Source organism: Ruditapes philippinarum, unplaced genomic scaffold (assembly GCF_026571515.1).
Source record: "Ruditapes philippinarum isolate M1 unplaced genomic scaffold, ASM2657151v2 ctg2622_1_1_1_1, whole genome shotgun sequence".
NCBI classification, from domain to species: domain Eukaryota; kingdom Metazoa; phylum Mollusca; class Bivalvia; order Venerida; family Veneridae; genus Ruditapes; species Ruditapes philippinarum.
Window position 1 is genome coordinate 87,306 of NW_026866188.1, and position 13,741 is coordinate 101,046.

The 13,741-nt window shown below is 29.0% G+C and overlaps 1 protein-coding gene across 4 annotated transcripts in view; it reads left to right on the forward strand.

Annotated features, from left to right (window-relative positions):
* Window positions 1-13,741, forward strand: part of LOC132731634 (globin C, coelomic-like) — a 42,913-nt gene that overhangs the window by 19,295 nt on the left and 9,877 nt on the right. For 2 of the 4 annotated variants that reach the window (XM_060717848.1, XM_060717846.1), the window contains exons 2-3: window positions 10,747-10,972; window positions 11,591-12,994. The exons of the other annotated variants lie outside the window; for them this stretch is intronic. In XM_060717848.1, coding sequence (XP_060573831.1) covers window positions 10,747-10,972; window positions 11,591-11,725 — 361 coding nt within the window. In that variant the 3' untranslated portion in view covers window positions 11,726-12,994. Of the gene's footprint in view, window positions 1-10,746; window positions 10,973-11,590; window positions 12,995-13,741 lie in introns of those variants that run through there. 4 annotated transcript variants of the gene reach the window in all.

The following is a 13,741-nucleotide window of genomic DNA, read 5'->3' on the forward strand; positions in this document are numbered from 1 at the left end:
AGTCAAGTTGAAGATTGCTCTTTATTGATAAGCGTACATGTAAGGTGATATTGAATGTGATATTGAATGTATTCATAGTTCAAGACAAATTTAATAATAACTTCTATATAAAACTTGAAATATAAACGTTTTGAGCAAATCAAAAATATAACTCGAAAGTATGTTAGCAATGTGTGACAATTTAAATCCTAATAATCTTTACAATTAAGTAAACAGTTATATTTTCAATTAAAAATTATTATCAATTCAGACATAATTAGTCCTGTTCGTACGATTACAAGTTAAATACTGACCACAATCATAATTAAATGGATAAAACTTACTTAGATTCTTCATGTTCGTTCAATTCACATGGTGATCAAATTGAACGTTTCCTGCTTGATTACGTTCGTAATATTCATTGATAATTACATGTCCTTTCACATGTAAAATTGCTCTTGCTCTTTAAGACATTTTGGCCCAGTAAAGTATAAACGAGCAATAACTGTAATACATTGTGTAAAACCATTGGCATTCACCAGCCAAAAAGATAACTAAATAATTCAGTGTTAGTAAGACAGGCCTTTCAAAAAGTTCCATTTTCAAATCCTTGTCGTTTCTTGGACGTATATACATTTAATTACAATACATAAGTGTTTGTTACAATCCTCTAAAAAGTCCCCCTTTTTGAATATGTTTAAAATTGTTAAGCCTGTTCATGATAGCAAGTTACAGTTCAAGTCCCTAGCACCGGCTTAAGCAGAATTCAACATTATAAATTACTCCTCTAGGTATCAATGTTATAAAATACTTCATCTTTTAGAAACACAAATGTTATTTGTTATATTTATTCAAGTAAACATTCATTCATGTCTTTCTTTCTAAAATTTTATATCATCATACCCGGGTTATATTCATTTTTGAACTAATTTTCAGCCTTATTATTTTTATTTTTTATAACAGCTCCTGAAATTATGGGGCTACCAGTGGGGAAAAAGATTTATATATTCATGTTACATCGAAATGTGATTTATACTCGTTATTATGTACAAAAAAGGGTAAAATGATTATTATTTTGTCTTACACAAAAAAACAAACATCCTCTATAAACATGTAATTTTGCTTCAGAAATAATGGTGCTTATTTGTCTGTTTATATAAACAAAATATTAACAAACTAATTACTTGAACATAATATTTCAATGTTCCGCAAGGATTTAACTCTAATCTAACCACTCCTGATATTTGCCTAGCTAATATATTTCTTTATAAGACATACTAGAGTCGGAATTTTTTCCTATGAATACTTTTCTATCACATTCAATTACAAAGCTCACTAACAAGTGAACTTGTTAGGCAACTGGTAATACGAAAGTTTTCATCGCATGATATGATTTTATCAATGGAAATTATATAGTCAGTATCTAGTTCCTAGACTGGGCCAGCATTAACGTGATCAACATTTGACAACATTAGACTGTATTCCGTTTTTTGTAATACACCGTTATAAGTTCCTGCATCAATAATTTTGACATATTCATAAGACACTGAAGATATTAAATCGAATAATTTCTTTGATAATTTAGAAAGTAATTTCCTTTTAACAATGAAAGAAAAAAAGCAGACGCATGTTTTGTAAGCCGTAATTGATTTGTATTTCTTTTTGTGTCTTCTACACATGTAGCCTGTAATTAAAACTTGAGAGATAATCTGCAAGACTGACTTATTTTAAAAGCAAGATCTGGGTAGAATGTATATCTTGTTTATTGTTGCTTTTTTCTAACTTCCATCTTTAGTGTATAGTATTCATGCGAAAGTAAGATAAATTTACATAAAAGGAAATTGCAGACAATGAAAATACTTGCATCACATATTGATATTTTGTGATCCTCCGCTAAATGCTTAATAACAAAAACGGCTTTTCCGAAAATTGCTTTCATTTTGTGTCTCTCCAGTGGACCGCAGTTGGAAATGGTCCCTAAGTGTGCATTCGTTTGTTGATCTTTATATTCATATCTTAATTGATACAAAACATGAACTTTATATACCCGCATAATTTACATCTTAAATTTACGTAATTACGTGCAAATCTAGGTTAAATGTATATTTGCACAAGAACAACATTTTCATTGGCACAAACCACTGCGAGATTACCTGTTTTTATACACAGTTGTCGATTCATGTTATATAACATTCGGAGATTAGGGACCTCAGAACTTTGCATTGCATTGCATTTTAATATGTGAATGAATTTACTCCATAATATCCTACAATTGTTTTGCATGCCTTAAAATAACAAACTTTAAAGAGCATACATTCAACACAATATGCGTTGAGAATAGAAATTGCATATGCGTTCTGTACAAAATAATAAGTTACAAGAATTAAGAATATCTAAAACCTGATACAAATTGTCTGGACAATTTATAAAAGAAACGGATAATAAATTTAGGGCAGTTAAGACATACATATAGTACTAACTAGTCAGAATTTACAAACAGGATATTTGTTTACAAAGTTAACAGTGTTTTTGAAATTTCATAAGTGGCGTAGCCATGAATGAAAATACGTAATATGGTGTTCACGAGTGAACTCACATGCAAAACAAACACATTTTCTAATCTACATACTTATTTAAAGGATTGAAGTAATGTCTATAAGAGTTTTCCTCGTATTGTCTTGCGCTGTGCTAAAAGTCGTTATCAAATCATGACATCATTGCATGATAAATCTGTATATTATTTGAATTTTTGCTTACAATCTAGAATGAAATTAGCAAATTTGTATGCTTACCATGGTTAAGTACTTATACTAAAAACGGACTGATTGTGTGACACAATTTCCATTTATTCTTTTACTCGTACAATGTAGTTCAGCTAGATAAATGGGCAATATTGTATGTTCTACAGAAAGTGTTTGTTTTACTAACAGGTCATGACGCCATTAGATATGTTATGTCATTAGCAATTATGTGTGGTGTGTGTAATCACAACAATTTGGGCTTTATGAATATAATGATGGCTAAATGATTTAAGTGCCAAATACATTTTGAATTGAGTTGAATAAAGTGAAATCATTTTCAGAAAACATTCATGATTTTACCACAAATTCAATCTGCTAAAGCTTTGAGACGTCAAATAAATATATTACTGGAAACGTTTACGTATTTTCTGATCACTCTTCTTATTTAATTGAAATAATTAATAAAATACATTTTCTTTAAGCTAGAAAATTTATACATTTACACTTCTCGAATTCATTAAATCTCTTTAAAACGACATTTTGTATTTGCAAATTGAAGACAAATCTAAATGTTTGAATTAATTTAACAAAAGTTTAAAAATTATTTCAAAAATGTTTATAAGAATTTTGTATACTTAGTCATTTTAATAATTATTAGGATATTAAGAAAATAATTAGATTATCTTGTCGAAGGTTAAATATTTGAAATAGATACACATTACATTCACATTAAACTATCAGTTATTAAAATTATAAATTCATGTAGTAATAACTTGTATACTGCTGATGAATAAGTAAGTTAATGTTCATGTAATGTAAGATATAACTCAATTCGTGTAATGTTAGATAGTGATTCCGATCACTTACATAGGTAATGTAATGTTAGACAGTGTTGTTAATAACTAACTCAATTCGTGTAATGTTAGATAGTGATTCCGATCACTTACTTAGTTAATGTAATGCTAGATAGTGTTGTTAATGTCTGACTCCATTCATGTAATGTAAGATAAGTGTTTCCGATCACTTTCATAGTTAATGTAATGTTCGATGGTGTTGGTAATGACTAACTCAGTTCATGCAATGTTAGATAGTGTTTCCAATCACTTACATAGTTAATGTTGCTGCTAAATTACTCAGTTTATGTAATATTAGATAGTGTTAACGATCACTTACATAGTTAATGTAAGTAATGTTAGATAGTTAATGACTAAGTCAGTAAATATTATATTAGATAGTTTTTCTGACCACTTACATAGTTAATATTATACTATAGAGTGTTGTTCGTGACTTAGTTAATGTAATGCTAGATAGTGTTGATAATGACGAACGTAATGCTAGAAAACGCTGTTGATGACTTACAAATTAATTTAATATAAGTCGATAGTGTTATCAATGTTTGAACTGAAAGACTTGAACGTATATTTAGATTTACTCTGTTAATTTTATTTATGTATCATGGTTTTAATGAACAATATACACATAGAATTAAAAATCGTCCAGTACGACGAAACTAAAATGTTGGTTATATATTATATTTATTTCATCGAGTGGGCTTTAAAAACAGTATTCTCACGAGTGGCGAAACTTATTTGAGGATTGTTAATGACAATAAACAAGTGTTGACAGATGTGTACATTGTAAACATTCAAAAAGTGGCTAGGAAATTGGAAACTTGGAATTGTTGAAAAGCTGCCTGAAGAACGCTGGGTTGTTTACATATTCTTCGGGCTGATGGCTATCATAGCTTTTCAAATTTTCAAAAAGCATACGGCAGTTATTGCTCGAAGGATGCTTAAATATGCCTAAATGTCATCAAGAGCAGTTTTTCGTGTAGAAGGAATGTATTTTTAGACTGTTAAAATGAAACAAAAAAATTGATAGACGATATTTACTGATTGGTAATTTGGATGAAAAGAAGTCAGTTTTCTTCTTTTTATTACTTTTGACATTTAAGTTATTTATCAATTTCAGCTTTGCTTTTCTCTAAACAGCCTGGCATTGTCAGAATTGTCAGCAAAAATAAAATTGAGGTACCACATGGGGAAAATCTTACGAAAGTAGTTTTGTCATTGAAAAGTGTGAAATTATATTTTGATAATTTTCACTGTGAAATTATCAAATATAATTTTCATGGATAAATCAGTAATTCACTGAAAAGCATTAAATAAAATACCGTTATGATATAAAAAAACAAACTCATTTCATTTAAAAAAAAACAACAACAAAACCCAACATTTTCTCTGCTACTAACAGGAAGGAAATTATTTTGAATAATCATCTTCAATAGACAAATGACATATTTCATTAAATAACAATACAGCAATTTTCTCCGCAAATTACTGTTCATGAAAAGTTTTCACAAACGTGAATGAAAAAGGATGTTTTTATAATTATATTATAGAAGGTATACTTGTATTGCAGCTTGATGTTCAATTTATAGTTTAGTTCATTGCATATCTGAACGTCATACTTGTCGCTGTGCGATTTATGCCAGTGGTCACATTAAATATTTCTATTGTTCTGGTTTTAATCATTTGGGAAAGAAGATTGGCATTGGATTGTAGACTTGTTTATCATTTAATTAGCGTTCTATACAGAAAATTAATATTATGAAGATCAAAATTACCGTCTTAAGAATGGAGATAGGTTTTGTGCGATTATAAACTTGTATGCCATTTACTAAGAAACATTGAAAGAGAAATGAAATTTTGTCAATTAGAATTATGTTCATCTGGGAACGTTTTCAATTTCTTATTATGTTCATTTATTAACGAAATATAGAAAGTACTATTACATTATATAGTTACGTTTAAATGTTATCTATATAATAAAGATCATTTATTTCACGAATGAAAACAATACCATCATAATTCCAAACAACATATGGGATTGTGTAAGTACGTACAGTTTTGTTTTTGTTCTTCAAAAAAGCACACATTAACCTCAAAGTTTGTTTTGACAAACTTGGAATGTCAAATTATAAGATTCATACTTATTATTTCACGTTGTAAAAGTATGGATAAATTATTTCACTAAAATTGAAACATATGTTAATAATTCACTGGCTATGAAAAGGACCATACTTTCAACCTAAATAATATTACATCTGATAATCTGAGCGCTTGATAAGAAGCGAACATTCTTATTAAGGTATTGATATTAATTTATCCTTCTAAATTATTTCTTCACTAGTTTATACACATAATTCTTAGGGTAATAAAATAAAGAATTATTTAAGATGTTTAACTAAGTTTGCTTTACTTACTGACATCTATTTTGTGTCGAATAAGGCAGGTATTCTTTTCACAAATTTTGTTTAAGAAGTACTTTAAATATTCAATAATTTGAATTATTTTCTAAAGAGAAAAACCCCTTCATATTCATTTTTAACAACGAGTCTTTAAATTGACCTTATCAGTTATTTAAACAGCAAAATTAATATACATGTAATAAGGAATTATTTACTTGCTGATATCTTAATGAAAGTAAGGTAAATTTAGTGTTGCCATCATTGGCCTGCAATATTGTGTATGTATATTCAAACGTATATGCTTCTTTTTATGTAAGTATAATGTCCTTTATGTATAATATCAGTTTAATTAAAATAATCAAAATTTGAAACATTTATGACCGCACATCACGGCTAAATTGGAAATGATGCAGGTTTCGTTTGATTTAAATGTTATTATTACAGAAGTATAATGAGTATAATTTAAGAACACATATAGTACATACATTTCAAGGACAGTTCATAACGACATCAGATCAAATGATATACAGCGAATGTCGCCATTAGACACCTCAGGGAGGCGACGATTCTATCTCTGAAATAACAATGTCAGTACTGTAATTTGCTTTCTATGGCATTTGTAATTCAATCAATTATACTATGCTATGTGTCTGAATAGAGATGTTTAAAACGAAATGAAAAAAAATCTTCTTCAAAATGTTCTTTTCTTATTTCCAAATAGTTTATGATTAATTTTTTTTTTCAATTATCACTTCTATAGCAATTTATTTTCACTTATAGTCCACTTACTTTGATCATGAACTTTTCCCTTCTTTAACAAAATACGATTTACGAACATATTTTAATAATAGATATATAGAATGTATCATAAAAGCTTTAACTGCAGCTTGATGATAAAGAAAGAGTCCAGTTCATTTTATGATATTTTTTTTCTTTGTCATATACATAGCTGTTCAATGTAATGAGAATTTTTTCCGTTCTTTTTTTTTTTTTGGGGGGGGGGGTGGGGGGTTGGGGGAGAAGATGCAGCTTTTTGCGACTGTAGACTTGTATGTCAATTAATTAGGAAGCGTAAAATGATCAGAAAAATGATGTAGATAAGAATTATCTTCATCAGTTGAGGGTTATACAACCTCTGACAGAAGATATTTGTTAAGATAACAGTTTGTTTATGATCTAATGATTATCCTTACCCCTATAAAATACGTCACAAGTTGAATTTATCAAAGTAAACAAAGAAACAATTGTGTTCATTCTATTTCAATTGTGTAACCTATATAGTTAACAAATATTTGTATCGTATATGATTAAAATGAAGGATAACATATTAACTGGTTGATTATATATGGATACAAACGTTCATTATAGCAGTTCTTTTATCCACGGTTCCTAGAAATATTTGGAAAAATTGTAGTTAATTCCTTAATATAAAATTTTTTCCCCCCCTGAAAAAAAGTACTGCTTTTATTTTGAAACAGATGTTTCTGATCATAATCACCTTCAAAAAGGTTTTTTTTTTCTATATTTTTTTAGGGTTTTTTGGGGGTTTTTATATAGTTCCTTTACTTTAGTTCGATAGTAAATTCAGAAATGTTTAATATTTATATGTAAATGGTTTATTATCACATTTGTTCAAACATTACATCGCATGTCCCGAGCGAGACATATCAAATAAATTATATATAGGTACATAAAACAATATCTCTTATAGTTCCTTAACTTCATGAGATAATTCCTTTAATTCATTAAATAAAAGTGACTTTACTCAATAAGATAACATATTTACATGCATGTAAAATAAATTAATAAAAGAGGGCTTGTTATCATTTTCTATTCGTACCAACTTAAACAAACTACGAATAGCATTCTTGGAAAAATCTTATTAACCTCTGGCATACAACTTCACATCTGCCAAAACATGACATTTATCAGCTGTGGAACTCCATTACTGCGTTAGAGGTAGCATTCGTAGACATTCATTTTGTATGCTCAACAATCTTATATTCCTGTTTATTTGATAATGTTGCACACCAGAAGAAAGAAAGTTCGACAGTAAGCGGGGAGGTTTTATTTCCTGTTTTTTTTTTGTTTTTTTTCCTTCTGTTTTTGTGTGCAAAAATCAGTATATTACTTCTTGGTGCATCTGTATTAAGACATTGTAACAGTACGATTCCATATAGACTGTCTTTTAATTTATTTAACGAAAACAAAAACTAATGTAGCATTGGCAAAATAATAGTATATGGTAATGGAAAATGGCCCTGAAACAGTTTTACTCCGTGACTATTTATTTGACCAAACGAGAATTTTTATGAAATACATACACATATCTATAGACATACTAATAGTAATAGACGGAGCTCAAGCTGTTTCTAGAGCAAAGATAACCATTTACATAAATCATTTATTTGGAGTAAGTTTTCCAATTACTTATATACACTTACGTTAATTCAGTTCAAACAACAGAATATGAAAGCGTTATCTGGTTTCGGAGTAAGATCACCGAGAAATGTGAAAATTCCTGTCTGAATCATCTATATAGTACTAGTAGCTTCCTTTAGATAAATATCAAATCAAGAAAAATGAGGGGGAAATTCGTGTAATTTTGAAGAAAACACGTCTTTTTCAGTTTATCTCAGATATTTTTTTAAACAAGCACAAATTGACGCTTTTATAACTGATTTGCAAGTTGCATTTTATACTACATTTTGGCCTGGAAGGTTGTTCCGGAAAACGAAGAATTTCGGAAAAGGTATTGAAGAAATATACCTCTTATAGCCCTAGTATCCAAATAGTGCTGCCATACAAGGTTAATACATGTATCACTTTATCTAGAAATCCCAATGGTGCTCCCTTACACGGTTTTTTAAATATAAGTTTAACTAGAAATCCCAATGGTGCTACCGTACACGGTTAATGTTAGTTTTGCTAGAAATCCAAATGGTCTTCCCGTACAAGGTTAATATAAGTTTTACTAGAAATCCCAATGATGTTGCCGTACAAGGTTAATATTAGTTTTACTAGAAATCCCAATGATGTTGCCGTACACGGTTAATATTAGTTTTACTAGAAATCCCAATGATGTTCCCGTACAAGTATAAGATTAGTTTTACTAGAAATCGCAATGATGTTGCCGTACACGGTTAATTTTAGTTTTACTAGAAAGTCCAATGATGATGCCGTACACGGTTAATATTAATTTTACTAGAAATTCAAATGATGTTGCCGTACACGGTTAATTTTAGTTTTACTAGAAAGTCCCAAAGGTGCTGCTGTACACGGTTAATATTAGTTTAACAAGGAAACCCAATGGTGCTGTAATTAGTTTAACCAATAACTCCAATGGTGATGTCGAATACGGTAAATATAGTTTTACCAATAATTTCAATGGTGCTGATTAAGACAGTAAACCGCAATATTATACAATAGTTTTGATGCATAAGACACTCAAATTACAAATTAAAAAAAAAACAATTTTAAAATAATTATTTATTTAGCGTTATTTGTACTTTAAAACAATCTGTATTGATTCACTCTCCTTAATTATATCAGGTTTTCTTTATGTTATTCAAATTTATATTTTTACCACGTGATGTACATGGTTAAACTAGTTTTATATCGTTCACGTAATTAAACTAATTATAATAAGACCATCTAATGATGAAATATTCATAGCTTAATATTGCTTTAGCACATTTTTCGCGTGCTTCTGTATTCTTACTGAAATCAATCTTACAAAGTCTAACTGAAAACTAAAAAGCTGTTCTGATCAAATGATCTTTTTCGAAAACTTTAGTGACTGATTTGTGCCATTTGGGGCACCATGGCGAAAAATTGAGAAGGTGATCATTTTGTCGTATTTTCGTGTTTTGCCTTTCGCTCCGCGGGGCACCAGAGCAAAATGTCGATCCTGTATAGTGTGTAAACTTCTGACTTCAGTTCAAACACATAATAAAAATATAACATGTTAACTTTACTAGATATTAGATTTGAATGTTTCGTACTAATGTGCTTAATTATTGATCATATAACTTTTATATGATTGTGCAATATTTTTATCTGTTTTGCTTTGACATGAGTCTTACATTCTTTTGATAAGATATCATTTTTTCGACGTATTATTTATTTAAGAGCTATCATCTATTCTATTTTCTCTTCATTTAAATAACACTGTGAAGCTTATTAAAACATCTCCATATAACTTGAGAACATAATGTATATTTTAAGTAATTTGTTTAGATATATCAATTAACTGACTCCATATTAATGATACAATAACCGTGTGTAGTATTAAACTGATTTACTTATATCATCTAAGGTTTTATCTAAAAAACCTATCGTATTCATTCTATTTCGCCATTTTCTTTTTTAAAAAATTAATAAAGATACAGTGTGTTGAGTTATGAGGTACTTTAACCTTTCAGTTTGGGGCTATTTATCAACAAGTTCAATTATGCTGAGCTTCAGTTTAGAAGTAGGTCATTAAGCCTCTGATTTGAGATTTTCTCCGTGCTAATGATGTACAATGATATCTCTAAACGGCTCTAAAAGCAAGTTCTATGTGCGCTTTAATATCCTTTACTATATAATACAACATGCTTTAGGTAAGAAATGAACCATTTAATCAGTTACAAAGATTAATGTGCCGAATGAACGTAATTGATAGGATAAAACTGTTAAGATCAAAACCACACATGAAAGGCAGTTCATAATAACCATCATCTATCCTACATTCGTTAATATATTGGCTTTACAGATGATTATTTTCAATTTCAGGCTTTTTGCGAGCCATCCAGATGTACAAGATGCATTCACAACATTTAAAGGAATGAGTCCTGAAGATTTAACACATAGCAACCAATTAAGGTCACACGCTATGCGAGTTATGGGAACTGTAGACAAGTGCCTTACATGTATTCATGAGCCAGACATCATGTTTAAAACATTACATGATCTTGGTGCTCGACATGTCATGTATACAGCAAAGGTCGACTACATGGATGTAAGTACTTTTTCGACTTAAGGTCTTTCATTTGTACTCAGTTTATGGTACAATAGATATACATTTTGTTTTTATTTTGGTACAGTCTAAGCACAAATTATTATCAATAATATTTAATTTCATTACAATCGTATATCACGCTAAAAAGATTATTTTCTTATCAGCTAATATCCAGTGAAAGCATTGTGAATTTCTGAATAATAACAGTTGTGTGTTAAGATAATTAAAATTATAAAATTATAATGTTATTAAAACATTAAGTTTATTTAAATAAATATTAAAATTTGCTCATGTTGAAACAAGTCCATTGATCCCTTTAAAATTTATTAAGTATATCGTCAAGAAATAAGTTTTTGTACAGTTGAAAACAAATAAACCTAAAAATTCTTAAAACTTCTCCTTTAATGTTGTGTATTGGCTGACCAGTAGAAAAACGGAAAATATGTTTCACTGCAGTGGATAATATTTTTTTTACAGTGGAAATAAGGAAAATGAAAATACACATTTTATTTCATCAATATTTCCCAATATTTCATTTATAAGTATATACTAAATCTGTATATAGTAATGGAATCAGAGGTCTGACTATGATAAATAACACTTTATATTTTGTTTCAGCTGATAGGACCACAGTTTATATTGGCGATACAACCAGTTATTGGTGAAAAATGGAATTCAGAACTCGAACAAGCCTGGTCGGACTTATTTAAACTCATCGCACATGTTATGAAAGCCGCTATGACGTTTTATTGAGTTATCAAAATATAGTTATAGTATTTTGATTGGAATTAACTTGATATGAATGTCTGTTTTGAATGTTATAAAGGATAATGTAATAATATACGGTCATAAGAGGGTACATGTTAATTATTGAATACATGTTTATCTTTCAAAATATCGCTTACTGCTAATGAAGTGATATAGACAAATACTTTACTTACAAAACGACTACATTATGTATGCACTTCATGTATAAGTCAATTAATTATATATCTATCTTTCCCTAAAAATTTTAAAATAATTATCATTGACATTCTTATTTGCTTAACCATTATCCTTACACGTAAGTTTTGAAAAACGTTTTCTCTTGAACAATGAAATGGAATTTAGGAGCCTTGAAAAACTATATACACACGAGACATGATAATCTAGCATTCTTTTTTAACTATTTGAACCATTATAACATCACATTTCAGTCCATTAATTATGTGTTTTAATGTAAAGTACGTTTATCAGAGTCTCAATATTCTTGAACGCGAGACGTTTTATATGCTTCAGATAGAGCTGAATATTTACAAATTATACGATAATCTTTATAATATGAATTCAGATTTTTTACCAGTAGATATATTGTGTTTTGAAATCATATTATCATGTAATATCACAAATGTGAGATGATATGTAATGTTATATACCACCAATCGATATAAGCGGAATTTGATCTGCAAAAAAGAAACAATATGGAAGTCACAAATACATAGCCCTATTCTTCTTTCAAGATAAATTTCTTGAAATTAGCAACTTATTATGTTAATTTTCATATTGAAATAATCCACTGCAAATGACCTAAAAGAATTTAACATGTATGATGAATGTTTGGTATTTAACGTATAGTATGTTATTGTACCATGCAATTATGATTCTACTTTCAATTATGATATACGTGTATATATAATAAGACAACACATGCCTATATGTTATGCTTTACAATAAAGTATTTATGTTTTGTATTGTATATTCAGCTGGTACCCATGCCAAATAGCCAGGTTCAATATTTATTCAGGTGTTGTACATACAAGCTTTCACTGCATCGGAACTAACACACTTGTCTGGTTTTAGTCAGCTGTCTCAAAGTTCAACGTAAAATGATGTATAACAGATGACTGACTATTTTGATAGTTTTGTATTATTGTCTTGTTAAATGGTTAAAAATTCGATAAAAATGTTGCATACACATGAATGTTAGATTTTGTTTTTATTTTATATTGTTTTAAATAAAATTTGAACATTTTGTTACAATTATTTAGATGTCTCTGATAAATATGTTGGAGAATTAGATGTAGAGTTGAAGAGCACAATACACACGATTAAAAGTGTCAATGCCCGTTTAAACCCAAACATGCTTAATTTCTTTAAAAGACTTGTCGAGTTCTGAGAATTGCCCATTATCAATTTGGGGATATCAGGTTGACAAATTTATGTAATTCAGCCAAAATATATAACCTGGAGACTCCACGGATGTCGTCTATACTTGTGACAAAGTCTTCTTTCTCCCGGTCTTTGCAGGTTAAGTGTTGATTATGATGAATGCCATACGAGTAACGTTTTTCATTTACTGACATAGTTATTCAATGAATTTGATGATTTATTTGTTTACCTTATATCATACTATCTATTTAAACATCACAAGGCTTGCTGAAAGTGTGTTGTTTTAAGCGAAACAATTACAAGTAACAATTGTAAAACACCAATTCAACCGCAGGTAAAAGAAAAGACATATTAAATCATGTCAAATGTCGTAAAAGAGCTTTTATTAGATTTTTCTTTCAAACACTTAAATCATGATTCTTAGTGGAACACTCGTATTTTGTCATTTTATCAACCACATATATATAAAAAGAAGAGAAAAACCGATAACGACATTTCTGATAATAATGTTATAAGATAGTTTCTCCATTATACATTATATTTGCAATATTTGCTTAAGATATTTATAAATATGGCATCATATGTTTAAGGCGCAAAAAAAAAACAAACAGAAAACAAAAA